Source organism: Carcharodon carcharias, chromosome 2 (assembly GCF_017639515.1).
Source record: "Carcharodon carcharias isolate sCarCar2 chromosome 2, sCarCar2.pri, whole genome shotgun sequence".
NCBI classification, from domain to species: Eukaryota; Metazoa; Chordata; class Chondrichthyes; order Lamniformes; family Lamnidae; genus Carcharodon; species Carcharodon carcharias.
This window is the reverse complement of record NC_054468.1, coordinates 216,659,087-216,676,918: the sequence shown is the minus strand read 5'-3', so window position 1 is coordinate 216,676,918 and position 17,832 is coordinate 216,659,087. Positions and strand designations below refer to the sequence as shown.

The 17,832-nt window shown below is 48.2% G+C and overlaps 1 protein-coding gene across 5 annotated transcripts in view; it reads right to left on the bottom strand.

Moving 5' to 3' along the window:
* Positions 1–17,832, bottom strand: part of ltbp1 (latent transforming growth factor beta binding protein 1) — a 383,746-nt gene that overhangs the window by 32,626 nt on the left and 333,288 nt on the right. For all 5 annotated transcript variants that reach the window (XM_041215598.1, XM_041215616.1, XM_041215607.1 and 2 more), the window contains one exon: positions 17,242–17,400. In XM_041215598.1, the coding sequence (XP_041071532.1) occupies positions 17,242–17,400 (159 nt within the window). The remainder of the gene's footprint in view (positions 1–17,241; positions 17,401–17,832) is intronic.

Sequence of the window (17,832 nt, the reverse complement as noted above, 5' to 3'; positions counted from 1 at the left end):
GTGCTTCACTGCATCACTCTTCATAACATGCATCACTGCATCACACTTCATATCGTGCATCACCCTTCATATCGTGCATCACTCTTCATATCGTGCATCACTCTTCATATCGTGCATCACTGTATCACTCTTCATATTGAGCATCACTGTATCACTCTTCATATCGTGCATCACTCTTCATGTCGTGCATCATTCTTCATATTGTGCATCACTGCATCACTCTTCAAATCGTGCATCACTCTTCATATTGAGCATCACTGTATCACTCTTCATATCGTGCATCACTCTTCATATCGTGCATCACTCTTCATATCGTGCATCACTCTTCATATCGTGCATCACTCTTCATATCGTGCATCACTCTTCATATCGTGCATCACTCTTCATATCGTGCATCACTCTTCATATCGTGCATCACTGTATCACTCTTCATATCGTGCATCACTCTTCATATTGAGCATCACTGCATCATGCTTCATATCATGCATCACTGAATCACTCTTCATATCGTGCATCACTGTTCATATCGTGCATCACTGCATCACTCTTCATATCGTGCATCACTCTTCATATCGTGCATCACTCTTCATATCGTGCATCACTCTTCATATCGTGCATCACTCTTCATATCGTGCATCACTCTTCATATCGTGCATCACTCTTCATATCGTGCATCACTCTTCATATCGTGCATCACTCTTCATATCGTGCATCACTCTTCATATCGTGCATCACTCTTCATATCGTGCATCACTCTTCATATCGTGCATCACTCTTCATATCGTGCATCACTCTTCATATTGTGCATCACTGCATCACTCTTCATATCGTGCATCACTGCATCACTGTTCATATTGTGCATCACTGCAACACTCTTCATATTGTGCATCTCTTCATACCGTGCATCACTGCATCACTCTTCATATCGTGCATCACTCTTCATATCGTGCATCACTCTTCATATCGTGCATCACTCTTCATATCGTGCATCACTCTTCATATCGTGCATCACTCTTCATATCGTGCATCACTCTTCATATCGTGCATCACTCTTCATATCGTGCATCACTCTTCATATCGTGCATCACTGCATCACTCTTTATATTGTGCATCACTGCATCACTCTTCATATCGTGCATCACTGTATCAATCTTCATATCGTGCATCACTGCATCACTCTTCATATTGTGCATCACTGTATCAATCTTCATATCGTGCATCACTGCATCAACCTTCATATCGTGCATCACTGCATCAACCTTCATATCGTGCATCACTGCATCACTCTTCATATCGTGCATCACTGCATCACTCTTCATATCGTGCATCACTCTTCATATCGTGCATCACTGCATCACTCTTCATAATGTGCATCATTCTTCATATTGAGCATCACTGCATCACTCTTCATATTGTGCATCACTGCATCACTCTTCATATCATGCATCACTCTTCATATCGTGTATCACTCTTCATATTGTGCATCACTGCATCACTCTTCATATCGTGTATCACTCTTCATATCGTGTATCATTCATATCGTGTATCACTCTTCATATCGTGTATCACTCTTCATATCACGCATCACTGCATCACTCTTCATATCACGCATCACTGCATCACTCTTCATATCACGCATCACTGCATCACTCTTCATATCGTGCATCACTCTTCATATCGTGCATCACTCTTCATATCGTGCATCACTGCATCACTCTTCATATCGTGCATCACTCTTCATATCGTGCATCACTCTTCATATCGTGCATCACTCTTCATATCGTGCATCACTGCATCACTCTTCATATCGTGCATCACTGCATCACTCTTCATATCGTGCATCACTGCATCACTCTTCATATTGTGCATCACTTCATATCATGCATCACTGCATCACTCTTCATAATGTGCACCATTCTTCATATTGAGCATCACTGCATCACTCTTCATATTGTGCATCACTGCATCACTCTTCATATCATGCATCACTCTTCATATCGTGTATCACTCTTCATATCGTGTATCACTCTTCATATTGTGCATCACTGCATCACTCTTCGTATCGTGTATCACTCTTCATATTGTGTATCACTCTTCATATCGTGTATCACTCTTCATATCGTGTATCACTCTTCATATCGTGTATCACTCTTCATATCGTGTATCACTCTTCATATCGTGTATCACTCTTCATATCGTGCATCACTGCATCACTCTTCATATCGTGCATCACTTTATATCGTGCATCACTCTTCGTGCATCACATCATATCGTGCATCACTGCATCACTCTTCATATCGTGCGTCACTCTTCATATCATGCATCACTGCATCACTCTTCATATCGTGCATCACTCTTCATATCGTGCATCACTCTTCATATCGTGCATCACTGCATCACTCTTCATATCGTGCATCACTGCATCACTCTTCATATCGTGCATCACTGCATCACTCTTCATATCGTGCATCACTCTTCATATCGTGCATCACTCTTCATATCGTGCATCACTCTTCATATCGTGCATCACTCTTCATATCGTGCATCACTCTTCATATCGTGCATCACTCTTCATATCGTGTATCACTCTTCATATCGTGCATCACTCTTCATATCGTGCATCACTCTTCATATTGTGCATCACTGCATCACTCTTCATATTGAGCATCACTGTATCACTCTTCATATCGTGCATCACTCTTCATATCGTGCATCACTCTTCATATCGTGCATCACTCTTCATATCGTGCATCACTCTTCATATCGTGCATCACTCTTCATATTGTGCATCACTGCATCACTCTTCATATCGTGCATCACTCTTCATATTGAGCATCACTGCATCACTCTTCATATTGAGCATCACTGCATCACTCTTCATATTGAGCATCACCTCATCACGCTTCATATCATGCATCACTGCATCACTCTTCATATCGTGCATCACTCTTCATATCGTGCATCATTCTTCATATTGTGCATCACTGCATCACTCTTCATATCGTGCATCACTCTTCATATTGAGCATCACTGCATCACTCTTCATATTGAGCATCACTGCATCACTCTTCATATTGAGCATCACTGCGTCACTCTTCATATCGTGCATCAGTGCGTCACTCTTCATATCGTGCGTCACTCTTCATATCGTGCGTCACTCTTCATATCGTGCGTCACTCTTCATATCGTGCGTCACTCTTCATATCGTGCGTCACTCTTCATATCGTGCATCACTCCTCATATCGTGCATCATTCTTCATATCGTGCATCATTCTTCATATTGTGCATCAATGCATCACTCTTCATATCGTGCATCACTCTTCATATGGAGCATCACTGCATCACTCTTCATATTCAGCATCACTGCATCACTCTTCATATTGAGCATCACCTCATCACGCTTCATATCGTGCATCACTGCATCACTCTTCATATCGTGCATCACTCTTCATATCGTGCATCACTGCATCACTCTTCATATCGTGCATCACTGCATCACTCTTCATATCGTGCATCACTGCATCACTCTTCATATCGTGCATCACTGCATCACTCTTCATATCGTGCATCACTGCATCACTCTTCATATCGTGCATCACTGCATCACTCTTCATATCGTGCATCACTGCATCACTCTTCATATCGTGCATCACTCTTCATATCGTGCATCACTCTTCATATCGTGCATCACTCTTCATATCGTGCATCACTCTTCATATCGTGCATCACTCTTCATATCGTGCATCACTCTTCATATCGTGCATCACTGCATCACTCTTCATATCGTGCATCACTGCATCACTCTTCATATCATGTACCACTCTTCATATCATGTACCACTCTTCATATCATGTACCACTCTTCATATCGTGCACCGCTCTTCATATCGTGCACCGCTCTTCATATCGTGCATCGCTCTTCATATCGTGCTTCGCTCTTCATATCGTGCTTCGCTCTTCATATCGTGCTTCGCTCTTCATATCGTGCATCACTCTTCATATCGTGCATCATTCTTCATATCGTGCATCATTCTTCATATTGTGCATCACTGCATCACTCTTCATATCGTGCATCACTCTTCATATTGAGCATCACTGCATCACTCTTCATATTGAGCATCACTGCATCACTCTTCATATTGAGCATCACTGCATCACTCTTCATATTGAGCATCACCTCATCACGCTTCATATCATGCATCACTGAATCACTCTTCATATCGTGCATCACTCTTCATATTGTGCATCACTGAATCACTCTTCATATCGTGCATCACTCTTCATATTGTGCATTACTGCATCACTCTTCATATTGTGCATCACTGCATCACTCCTCAAATCGTGCATCACTCTTCATATCGTGCATCACTGCATCACTCCTCAAATCGTGCATCACTCTTCATATCGTGCATCACTGCATCACTCTTCATATCGTGCATCGCTCTTCATATCGTGCATCGCTCTTCATATCGTGCATCGCTCTTCATATCGTGCATCGCTCTTCATATCGTGCATCGCTCTTCATATCGTGCATCGCTCTTCATATCGTGCATCGCTCTTCATATCGTGCATCGCTCTTCATATCGTGCATCATTCTTCATATCGTGCATCACTCTTCATATCATGCATCACTCTTCATATCGTGCATCACTGCATCACTCTTATCGTGCATCACTGCATCACTCTTCATATCGTGCATCACTCTTCATACCGTGCACTCTTCATATCGTGCATCACTCTTCATATCGTGCATCACTGCATCACTCTTCATATCGTGCATCACTCTTCATATCGTGCATCACTCTTCATATCGTGCATCACTCTTCATATCGTGCATCACTCTTCATATCGTGCATCACGCTTCATATCGTGCATCACGCTTCATATCGTGCATCACTCTTCATATCGTGCATCACTCTTCATATCGTGCCTCACTCTCCATATTGTGCATCACTGCATCATTCTTCATATCGTGCATCATTCTTCATATCGTGCATCACTCTTCATATCGTGCATCACATCATATCGTGCATCACTGCATCACTCTTCATATCGTGCATCACTGCATCACTCTTCATATCGTGCATCACTGCATCACTCTTCATATCGTGCATCACTGCATCACTCTTCATATCGTGCATCACTCTTCATATCGTGCATCACTCTTCATATCGTGCATCACTCTTCATATCGTGCATCACTCTTCATATCGTGCATCACTCTTCATATCGTGCATCACTCTTCATATCGTGCATCACTGTATCACTGTTCATATCGTGCATCACTGTTCATATCGTGCATCACTCTTCATATTGTGCATCACTCTTCATATCGTGCATCACCGCATCACCCTTCATATCATGCATCACTCTTCATATTGTGCATCACTGCATCACTCTTCATATCGTGCATCACTCTTCATATCGTGCATCACTGCATCACTCTTCATATCGTGCATCACTGCATCACTCTTCATATCGTGCATCACTCTTCTTATCGTGCATCACTGCATCACTCTTCATATCGTGCACCACTTCATATTGTGCATCACTGCATCACTCTTCATATTGTGCATCATTGCATCACTCTTCATATCGTGCAAGTGATTGGATCCCAGCCTGCTAAGGTGACCATTTACTGGGTCCATTAAATCTCTTAAAGGGTCTGCCCAATAGCTGAAGGGTCGATAAGCAGCGACAACATGTGGAAAGGTTTTATACAAGCGATTAGGACTGTGAACGCACTGCTCAATAGAATGGTGGAAACCGATTCAGTAGTAACTTTTAAAAGGGAATTGGATAAATATTTAAAGAAAAACTGCAGAGATATAGGGGGAGAACGGAATGGGGAGGGGGTGTCTGTGGGGGTGGGGTAGTGGGGCTAACTGGATTGCTCTTTGAAAGACCCAGCGCTGACTCAATGGGCTGAATGGCCATTGTATTGTACGTTGTATTGTTCTATGGTTCTCCAATCTTGCACCTTGTATTGTTGGAATACCGTATGTTATCTAATACCAGGGGCTATTTTATTTGTGTCCATTGATAAATCACAGCCTCTGGTAAAGCATGGACTTTGTACAGTTCTGTCCCTGCTAAAGCATTTGTATAAAAGGCCCTTTGCTAACCTTTTCTGAACATTGCCATAAAAAGCTTCAGAAGGACAATCTACTATTGAAGGCTACAACACCAACAAAACTGAGGCAGAGCACATTCATTCCTTATTTGACAATATTCATCATTTTTATCTAGTCATCATTTTAGTTACGTGCCAACAATGTTACCTTGCCCTTGGGAGAGTGAATATCACTGTGAATGTTGTTGAGAGAATGCAAAGGATGCCACTACATGAATAACAGATGAAGTGGCTCATCATCACACACTCAATCTGACAGCTACTTTGAGGTTGTTTGAATGCCTGTGACAATATGTACATTTTCAAAATGCAAATTTTAAAATGCTTACAAGCAGAGCGAAGCAGAAAGTAGGCCATTGAAAAAAACAAACAAAAGGCCACAGAGAGATGATGTAAAGCAGCAAAACTTGCGGGAGGAGAGCGTACAATGATTGGAGTTAAGATGCAGATTGAATTGAATGGTGTGGGACAGTTTTAAGGGGCTGAATGGCCTACTCCTGTTCCTTATGAATGAAGGGTACTATTTTCTTGAACACAAAGATATCTTATGTTTTGCGATTTAAGATACTTTTGGACTTCCTCTCCCCACTGAATTTATGTCATTTCTCTTGGTCAATTTCTACTTTTGCCCTTTCTGAGTTCTCTCTGTACCTCACACTATCCCCAGCCTACAGGATGGACTGGTCTGTTCTCAGGTTCCTTCCATGCAGATATGTAATTCCTCTTAAAGCAGCGGTTCTCAAACGGGGGCCAGTGGAGAGTTTCCACGGGCTCTGTGGCCCAGGGCTGGCTTTACAGGCGGGCGGCAGCTGCAAGTGCGGTGGTCAGGACTAACCAAATGGGTGGTGACGAGAGGGATGCTCTTCCCCTCACCATGGTGCCGCTCTGCCACAGCAGCTCGATTGCTCCCTTCATGATTCCCCGGGCTCTGTTCTTCCAAATGCCCCTACTCTCCCCTCGTGCTTTCTCTGCTTTCTAATGTCCTGCTGTTTCCGTGCCTTGCTCTCTCGGTGCTCCTGACAAGGATAGTTGGACTCTACAGTGAGAAGCAGGCACATCCATCTCACTGCTTTCCGTAAGTAAATACGTATTTTCTTAAAAGCATCATTAAAACACCCTTTGCATGCAGCACTTACCTTGGAGGCAGCCTCCTGCAGGTAGGCTAGGATGTCAGAATTGGAGACTCCATGCCCCAATGAAGGAGCCACCAGGATGAAAGGACCCAGTCGCAGCCAGAACCAATCCTGTGGAAGGGTTTCCTCTCCACGCTGATGACCCTACCAGCTGTGGCCCTCGTCATTCTCAAATTTACGGATGGGGTCCGAGAGAGCTTCCATGTTTAGGTGCCCTCGCCTTTCTGCCTCAGCAGCGCCCACCTCTCCCAATGGGACTGCCGGTCGTCCTGTGCTGTGGGTCTCTGACTGGGCCTCCCACCTCTGGAGCCTGATGACCGAACATGAAGGGGGCCAATTAGGTAACCCGATGACACCCAGGGGCCCGGGATTCCCACATTGCCCCGGGATCCCCACACTGCCCCGGGATCCCCACATTGCCCCGGGATCCCCACACTGCCCCGACGATGGTGTCCCAATGACTGCCAGAAATTTCAGCCCACAAACTCAATTTTCTCTAAGACTATGTATCTACCTTCCGGATAAGAGAGATTGATTTAACTGTGAATGTGCGGAACTGCCTCATGGATGCTGAACTCCCCTGATCCAGTTATGTTGACAGAGTTTGCTGTGGTGACCTGCATTTTCTACTTGCGGTAGGAACCCTTGTACATTCAGCACTTCAAATATCATCTTGGCTCAGGTGGTGGTGCTCTTACCCTGAGTCCAGGTGTGGTTTGGTTTGTGGTAATCTGGTGGTTATGGTACTGGATCAGTAACCCAGAGGGGTTGTGGGTTCAGATCTCACTGCAGCAAGGTTTGAAATTCAATTCAATAAAATCTGGTCCTTTGTAAACTGGCATCAGAGAAGCTGAGCACAGCTCCACAAATTCCCGAGTGTTCTTGTGATTTTCCTGCTCATCCTTCGAGGCGAAGATGACCACGTTCATCATCTGAGTTGTTTGATATGGTTCTAGTGGGTAATTAAGTGACTCAAAAGGAAAATCTTCCTGGAAGGTTCTGCTGCATCTAGGACATGGTACCGCAGATGATTGAATTTTGGACAGGTTGCTGGCTCAGCGTTTCTTCTCCTTGCGTTTTCTCTCGGGTTGCGCCAAGTGCAGCGACTCTGGGCAAGTTCCTCTCAGGACTCAAAGTCAATATCAAAACTCCTGAGTGAAATCTTCAGGGTGCCCTTGTAGTGCTCCCATTGACCATCCATAACAGCGAACACTGGACTTAAGCTCTCCATAGACGATTCACTTTGCTAAGTGAGTGTGAGGTATACTGGTCTTGATCTGGTCTACATATGACTGCAGTCCCTACACTTTGTGATTGACTCCTATTCTTCACAGGGTAACCACAAATGGGTAATAAATGCTGCCCTGTCAGTGTTGCCTATATCCCAAAACAATTTAAATAAAAAAGCCCGCTCTAGAATTTGAGAACATCACCTTGGATGACATTTGTTGGAGATACCATCTAATACGTGAAAGCGAGATTCTCTCTGCCTGTCCTAGTAGCTGTAAAAGATATCATGGCACAAATTCAAAGAGTGGGGAAGGTTTCACAATTTCCTGGCCAACACTTATTCCTTAACCAACACCACCAAAAGCTGCCTAGTTAGGCACTTCTCCCATTGCTTATGGACAATGATAAAATGGCTGTTCGTTTACCTGGCAAAACAATGCGTAGCTGCGATGGTAACCACATCCTAAGGATGTGAAAGGTGCTCTATCAATGCAAGTTTGTTCTTCCTTTCAACAGTTTGGGACAAGAGGGGAACAAACATTGCGTCAACGTTTAAACTGTTAAAGCGACTAGATGGCTAGAGTGTGGAGCAGAATGATTCCAATGGCATCCCTCTACCAGCTGTGGTAGTTCATGGGGACCTGTCCCCTTACCTTACTCGACGCTTGATGAGAAGCATGCCCCTCAATCTACATAACCCAATTGTCTCTCCCTAATGGAGAGAGATGCCTGTGGCCCACCATGGATTCTGGCTAATTACCTGAAAGGATTCTGCTATTGAGAGTGCCTTCTTTTTACTTTCTCCTGCACCCCAGCACTGCAAGGTTCTACAGCACGCAAAGATCTCAGGAAAGCACTTTCGATACAGGGAAAAGTGCCTCCAAAAACCGTTGGAACACATTATGGAGAATATGTTAGTCCATCTGCTATTATCGTATGTAAGCAAATTCAAGAGGGAGCTGAGTGGATAGTTGACAGAGGAGGAGATGGAGGGGCACGATTGGTATGTGATATTTTGTGCTTTGGGACCAGCTAATGTTCCTATATTCTGATGGGCTGAATTTTCTGGTTGGCAGGGGAGTGGAGTGGGAGCAGGCGTGGACCTGATCGCCGTTCGCGATTGGGTCCGCGCCGCCATTTTACACCGGCTAGCCAATTAAGGCCCGACCAGCGTACTTCACGATGCCCTTGCATAGCGAGAGTGGGCGGGCAGCAGCAGGCATGCTCAGGCCATCGGGTTCAATGGCAACCCAACGGCCTGTATAAAGGAAGGCCTGGCAGCCTCAGAAAGGCTGCTCGCTATGGCTCTGCAGAGGGGTAATGAAGTTCATGCAAATCCGGAGGCTAGGCCATCAGGGCAGGCCAGGCCGGAGGGTAGGCCATCGGGGCAGGCCAGGCCGGAGGCTAGGCCATCGGGGCAGGCCAGGCCGGAGGCTAGGCCATCGGGGCAGGCCAGGCCGGAGGCTAGGCCATCGGGGCAGGCCAGGCCGGAGGCTAGGCCATCGGGGCAGGCCAGGCCGGAGGCTAGGCCATCGGGGCAGGCCAGGCCGGAGGCTAGGCCATCGGGGCAGGCCAGGCCGGAGGCTAGGCCATCGGGGCAGGCCAGGCCGGAGGCTAGGCCATCGGGGCAGGCCAGGCCGGAGGCTAGGCCATCGGGGCAGGCCAGGCCGGAGGCTAGGCCATCGGGGCAGGCCAGGCCGGAGGCTAGGCCATCGGGGCAGGCCAGGCCGGAGGCTAGGCCATCGGGGCAGGCCAGGCCGGAGGGTAGAGCGGCGGGCCAGTGTGCCCCTCATTTTTTCGATGACTGTCTTGTTGGCCTCCTTGAGGAGGTGGCAGCACAGTAGGAGATGCTGGTTCCCCAGGATGGGGGGAGGAGGCCCCCCACACATGACGAAACCTGCCTGGGAGGAGCTGGCGGAGGTGGTGAGCTCCCGCAATGTGGTGCGGTGCACCTGGGTCCAGTGCCGCAAGAGCTTCAACAATTTGTTGCGCTCTGGAAGGGTTAGCACCATGTTGGCATTGGTCACTTAACCCAACAGGTCGGCTTACCCCCCGCCCACTGCTGCCCAGCGCCACCCCCACCCAAATTCTGAGTGTAATGACTGCATTGGATCATTGACAGCATAAGTCCTTCGCTGGGTGGGCCAGCAGATATTGCCCATGCTGAGGTCAGCCTGAGAGGGTGGTGAAGAGATGGGTTCTGCCCCCGCAGCATGTGATACACTGAATCCCACATGACTGGTTTGGGGGCAACCTGGAGGAGCTGCACTTAGGGGCTGTGCTTGAACTGCAGGACATGTCCAAGTCAGGGTGATGACAGGCTGGGAGGGGAGCTTCAATATGGTGTGGCAATGAACTATCTGCTGCGCTCTGCCCTCTGAGTGCTTGCGTCTCCTTGCTATGGAAGGATATACCATGTGGTGCCTAATGTGATGTAGGCAGCGTATGTTCAAGGCTGTGGGGGGCGGGGGGGGGGGTGGGGAACAGGCCTAGCATCTTTGTGTGAGTGTTTGGCAGCAGCGGGTGAGGAGGTATTGAAGCCCCGATATGTCCCACTCTGGTTGGGGTGGGACGTCCACGAAGAGAGTCCATGTGTCCATGTACAATTTGCACTAATCAATGCTTTTCTCTCATTTTCAGGAGAAGAATACTCATAACGTGGCAGAATGTGTGAGGACTGGTGGCGGTCAAGCACAGATCGCCATTCTCAGCCAGTTCGAGCAGGAGGCCCTGGATTTGGAGAGACACCATGTGCCCAGGTCCACTGGTGTTGGTGAGGGTGGGGTGCCACGGCCGGGTATTTAAGCCCAGCAGTGAGGTCAGCATTGTTCTCCCAACAGCCATGGCAGTGCTGAATGTTAATTGATTTAGTTTTGCAATATGGCTTGATCATTGCTCATGGAAGGATGACCGCATAATGATCCGGGGGACAAGGATGCAGATTGACATGGTCTCGACGTTAATTGATCCAATGTCCTTGTTCTTCCTTTCATCTTCATCGGAGCAGGGTTGGGAGGAGGAGCAGCAGAGGCCCCCTTTCATACCTGAGGGCCCTGAAATCTCACCAGCGCCACACCATCTCTGCCAGGCAGGCACCAGCACAGATACTAGCACCTCGTTGGGAACTTGAACATTGGCTAGTGTTCCGGGGCACAGTGGTGAGGGCACTTCACACTCGCTGGAGGAGCTATAAGGCACCTTAGACACACCACAGGTTTATCACTGGTGTTTCTGTGTTGGCCCAAGATGAAGTCTTTATCATTTCCTTTGACTTTGAACACCCTTGTTATTTTGTTTCATTAAGTTTCTTTGGCTGTGATATTAAATTCAGACATGTGACCATGGCTGAGGGTGCCTTTTTCCTTCTGCATGTGTATGGTTTCCAAAAATGTTATGAGTGCTTTGTTGGACATTCAGCTTTATTAACAAGGACCTTAGTTGCTGTTCCTAACCAGGCAGATTTTGCACTTAGGTCTCAAATATGGAGCCTACAGCCCAGGCTTGTCCTGGTGGTCTATCTGTGGTGGGCTAGCTGAAGCTTCTTTGGATTAAAGCCTTGTGGGTGTTCCTGCCTCCCTGGAGTACACCCGGGTCAGCGTCTACCCCCTCAGCATTTCCCTATACGTGCTCATCCTCATACTCACTGCTGGGCTCATCGTGTGCAGCTGCAGCCACTGCGTCTACATCTTCATCATCCACAGTGTCCCCCCTTCCAATGCAAGATTGTGAAGAGCACAGCATGCAACCACTATTAGCGACACACTATCTGGGGGGTACTGGAGTGCGCCCCCTGAGTGGTCCAGGTATCGGAACCGATGGTTCTCTCCACCATAGCCCTTATGGAGGCATGGCTCCTATTGTACCGCTGCTCAGCTTCTGTTTTTGGATGGCGGAGAGGTGTCATGAGCCACTTTTTGACGGGGATAACCCTCATCACCCAGCAGCCATCCATCCAGCCGGGCCGGAGCACTGAAGAGACCTGGGAGTGTCTGAGGATGTAGGCTTCGTGGGAGCTGCCTGGGTACCTTGCACAGACTTGTAGAATCACCATCCTGTGATCACACACTATCTGCACATTCATGGAGTGGAAGCCCTTCCTGTTGATGATGGCGCCTTCATTATAAGGGGCATGGACAAGGTAGATAGGGAGCAGCTGTTCCCCTTAGTTGAAGGGTCAGTCACGAGGGGACATAAGTTCAAGGTGAGGGGCAGGAGGTTTAGGGGGGATGTGAGGGAAAACTTTTTTACCCAGAGGGTGGTGACGGTCTGGAATGCACTGCCTGGGAGGATGGTGGAGGTGGGCTGCCTCACATCCTTTAAGAAGTACCTGGATGAGCACTTGGCACGTCATAACATTCAAGGCTATGGGCCAAGAGCTGGTAAATGGGATTAGGTAGGTAGGTCAGGTGTTTCTCACGTGTCAGTGCAGACTCGATGGGCCGAAGGGCCTCTTCAGCACTGTGAAATTCTGTGATTCTATAGCACCCTGGATGCGGGGAAGCCAGCAATCGCTGCGAAGGCTCTGGCTCGCTGTGTCTGACTTGCCTGGTCCCAACGGTAGTGGATGAAGGTCAATGCACACCTGAACAGAGCGTCTGTAACCTGCTTGACACAAGTGTGGACAGCTGATTGGGAGACACCGCAAAGATCACCCACTGAGCCCTGGAAGAAGCCAGAGGTATACAAGTTGAGGGAAGCTGTGGCCTTTAGAGCCACTGGCATGGGGTGTCCATCCACACAGTTAGTGGAGATCTCAGGCCAATCGTCTGACAGATATAGTTGACTGTCTCCCTTGAGAGACATAGCCTCCTTCGGTACTGCACCTCAGACATACTGAGGTGGATGCTTCGCCGCCTATATACCCTGGCAGCAGGATAGTGGTGTCTTCTGCGGCCCCTTCTGCCTTGGCCCACCTCTTGGCCCTGCACCCCTTGTGCCTGCGCCTGTGCTCCCAAAGGTGGCTCCCCTGGAGGCTGAATGTGCACTTCTGGCCTCCTCCTCCTTCCAGCCCTCCCCTCCTCCTCAGAGAAGCTGCCTCCAGTGGAGAGTTCAGCTCCCATTCCCAGGCTAAGGGAAGACTTGCTGAAACCTGCAGGCCCAAAAAAGATTCCTCACTGCGGAGTGTTGACCTGAAGGTTAACAGTCCAGACAAAGCAGCTGGTGTGCGTTTTGAATACTGCAGATCACACAGACGAGTATCAGTAACTTTGAAACATTAATATTTGACAGAGAACACTCGCAACCCCACTGAGCCCTCTTATCCCGCCCATGGATGAGTTTTATGCAAATGTGTCCTACCCAGCTGCCCACTGAGCCTGTGTGACGACCCGAACATCACACGGGCGCCGGAAAATCGGCGTCGATTGGTGAGTCAAAGGCCTTTATTGGCCCGTTAATTAATGGTGGGCGCACAGCGGATACCATCGCACGCCCGCCCAACGAAATATCGCGATGGCGCGTGGAGACATCAGGACACTCACCCGAAGTCATCGCGGGTCATTTTACGCGCAGATGTCCAGGACCCACCCCTGCACACCGACAGGAAAATTCTTCCCTATGTGTCTATTCTGTAGTACAATGGTTAAGTGCCTAAAACCCTGTTGTTACTGCCAGATATCCTGCTGGATGGAGTCACACGGGAGCCCTGCCAACAAAGCAGGTGGACAGCTGCAAGTAACCCAAGAATCCCAACTGCATTAAGGCTTTTCAGTTATGGTTCAGAAGGGGAAAAAATACTTTCTTTTCTTATCCTTTCATGGGGACGCAGGCGTTTCTGGCAGGGGCCAGCATTTATTATCCATTTCTAATTTCCCTTGAGAAGGCGGTGGTGTGCTGCCTCCATGAACTGCTGCAGTCCGTGCAGTGATGTTCGGAAGGGAGTTCCAGGATTTTGTCCCAGCGACGATGAAGGAATGTCGATATATTTCCAAGTCAGGAAATACATGACTTGGAAGGGAACTTGCAGATGGTGCTGATCCCATGCACCTGCTGCCCTTGTCCTCCTAGATGGTAAAGGTCGCCGGTTTGGGAGGTACCGCTGAAGGAGTCTGGCTGAGCTGCTGCACATATTGTGGCCGGCACACCCTGCTGCTGCTGTGTGCAGACCTGTATTTGTATAGCACCCAGTCGTACATTTGTGACATCCCCAAACACTTCTCAACATTGAATTTACTATTGCAGGGTAGTCTCTGCTGTAGAGAAAAGGGATCAGGTTTTTAGGGCGTGATTTTGGAAATCCTACAATTTGGTGTAATGTTGAATTTCTCAGCATTACCGGATTTAATCCTGATGATTTTGGATGGCGCTTTGTTCACACTGTCAGTAGGTGGCAGTAGCAGACCTGACATACCTGCCAGTCTCTTATAATATGCAGTCTCAAATCAGGAAATTCCTGCGCTTCAGTTTAGTGCTGGAACAAAGAGGCTAGACCTTTGGATTTGGTTTCATGTCTGGGTCAATCCAGAAGCAGCGCACGTTGATGGATATAATGCTAAACAAATTCACTCTTGTCACATTATTATCCAATTATCAGGAAGACACGGCCAGTATCAAGAATTAATCCCAGTGCATATCTGTGTGTCCAAAGTCTCCCAGGGCAAGCTACTGCATCAATGCTTTTAAAGTGTCGTTTTAAAATTAGACAGTGCGTGCAATGCTGCTATGAGTGAATGCACAGAAAATACGTACGTGGACAGGCTGATGTGTATCTGCTTTTGTACTGCAGCCTGCATGTCGGAATAGCAACATAAATGTGCAATCATGCATGGCAGTGTCATGTCATCATTAGGAGGTCCCTTAATTCCATACCATCTGCGTACCCAAGGGTGCAGGGCAAGGATCTTGTATCACAGAGACTCTCCTTCGGAAGAAGGGGAAAGATGGCAAGAGATACAGGAGAGAGTGTGTGTGTGTGTGTGTGTGTGTGTGTGTGTGTGTGTGTGTACAAGGACATTTCTTGCTCTGCTTCCCCAGATCTGCCGGAAAACTAGAGCATCGTTTCACCTCCCCCCACCCCCCCCAACAAAGTTTGTTGTCTGTAAAATGTTATCTGAAATCAGTTTGGACACTCCCAATCCATTCCCAAGTTGCCACTAAATTTCCAGTGTCACTCAGAACGGGACTGTCACCCTGTTGCAACTGACAGTGCCCTTGTAAGTGGGTAAAGAGAGACAAAAAAATAGCACAGACATTGGCTCATTATATTGCAGGCTGCCAGTCAGCATACCCCAGAGTGACTAAATAAAAAATAGTGGTTATTCTGAAGTGGAGCGATTGAAAGTGGAATGATTCATGAATACCTGGAAATGATTATAAATCATGATCAAAATAAGGTCATGAGAACGCCACTTAAGCAACTTTCAATTATCCCTGGGGCCATAAAAACCGCATGTCAAACCTCTGTCTGGAGTCAATCTTTGTGCCAGCAGGAGCTGTAAGAGCCAACACCCATCAGTATCTGAGATGCGTGACGCGAATGAACTGAATGACACCCAGTTTCTCCCTCACTGGATTTCTTGCTTCTTACATTCCAGCCCACGGTCAGAAAGCAGAAAGTGCAAAGCTCACAAGTTATGAGTGCACGGTGTCGCTGCCATGGGTTCGGATGCAGCGTTTCCAGGCAATGTGAATACAAGTTTACAGTAAATTTGAAAAAAGATCACCTGCGGCAGAGTTTGATTTTCCCCCGCTGACAGGTTTGTAGGGGTGTGGGGGGGGTGTGTGTGTGTGTGTGTGTGTGTTTGTGTGGTGGGGGTGGGGGGAGTGCAGCGGCTGTAAAACTCTTCGATGGCCTTCCCACCAGGCTCTCGTCCACCCCGACCTCTCTGCAATTTTACAGTGGGACAGGTGAGGCCTAGGCTGGCCCTACCACTCCCCGCATCCCCCAACCCCCACCCCTGGCCTTTGCCCCAACTGAGGCCGTTAACGACCATTACCCACCCAGCCTCAGGTTGGTGGAAGGAGTTCAGGGGCAGAGGGAGGGGAAGCCCGAAAGGTGGCCCTGCTCACAGGCCTCGGGCAGCAAGGGGTGGAGGCCTCCATCAGCTGCCTCCTTTCAACATAAGGCACCACCGCATCCCCCCCCCCTCCACCACCCCACACCAAGTTCTGGCCTCTCCGGGTGCTTCGTCCACCCCCCCCTCAACCAACACCCCCACCCAACTCCAACCACCCCCCCCCAAGAGGCTCACCTCACCTCCCGGCCCTGAGACACCCCCTACCCTCCCTCACAAAGCTTACCTGGTCCTGGGTTCCCGGGGCTTAGACTCTGGGGGCTGCTTGCAGTCCCAGTCCCCGTCCACTGCTGCTTCTGGTGCTGCTGGGACTAGAGAGCGGCCGGCCACTCAGCTTGGCCAGCCGCTCTGAGGTGGGCCTTCCTCTCGAGTGAGGGACGAACGTCCCACCTCCAGCCAGTTAACACTCGTTGGAGCCTTAAACGGCTGTGGGGCAGCCCAGTATCAGCGGCAATGTGTTGGCTGTTGGCTCCGTGGATGGCGGGGAGGGGAACTCCCCCATCTGAAAAATCCCAGTCAGGGTTTTGACTGTGCCCTCCCAATTATCAGACCTTTTAAAAAAAAAACACAACAGTCCCAACTCTCACGTCACTCTTTCGGGCTTACTGAGTAGCAATTTGCACTCAAATTACTGGGAAATATGTCCTTACAATACACCTTTGATCATTTTCTTCCCCTTCATGTCTAGCCTTCGGATTTGCGTTAAGTATAGATGGCCTGACGAATGTTGCTCACCTGTGTTTCTCAGGGGGCAAAGGGCACAGTCCATACCCCATGCTTCGCCGTACATACAGCAGCACTCGGTGTAAGTAGTCCTCCTTCCCACCAAGGGCGAGCCACACACAACCTGACTGCTCACTGCCTGCCAGCAAACATTCTCTTCATCGGTTTGTTCTGAAAAAGCAAACGTTAGGGAAGGATGACAATCAATATCGCAATTAGCCTTTGCTCTGTGAATAAACATACACGCGCTCCACGGTTTCTCTCATTCTTGTTTCTAGCCACACTTGAACAGGAGGAGGTCATTCAGCCCCTTGGGACTGTTCCACCATTCAGCTAGATCATGGCTGGTCTGTATTTTAACCTCATCTACCCCTTCCTCAGTTCCCTAACCCTTAATACCCTTGCCTGACAAAAGTTAATCAAGCTCAGTTTTATAATTTTTCATTGATCCCCAGTCTCCGCAGCTTTTAGAGGGACAGAGTTTCAGAATTACACGAACCTTTGCCTATTTTCTCGTAACGCTCCTTTATTGCCTGGCTCCTATTTTAGGGTTATGCCCCCTTATTTCTGGACTCCCCCACCACATGAAGAAATTGTTTCTCT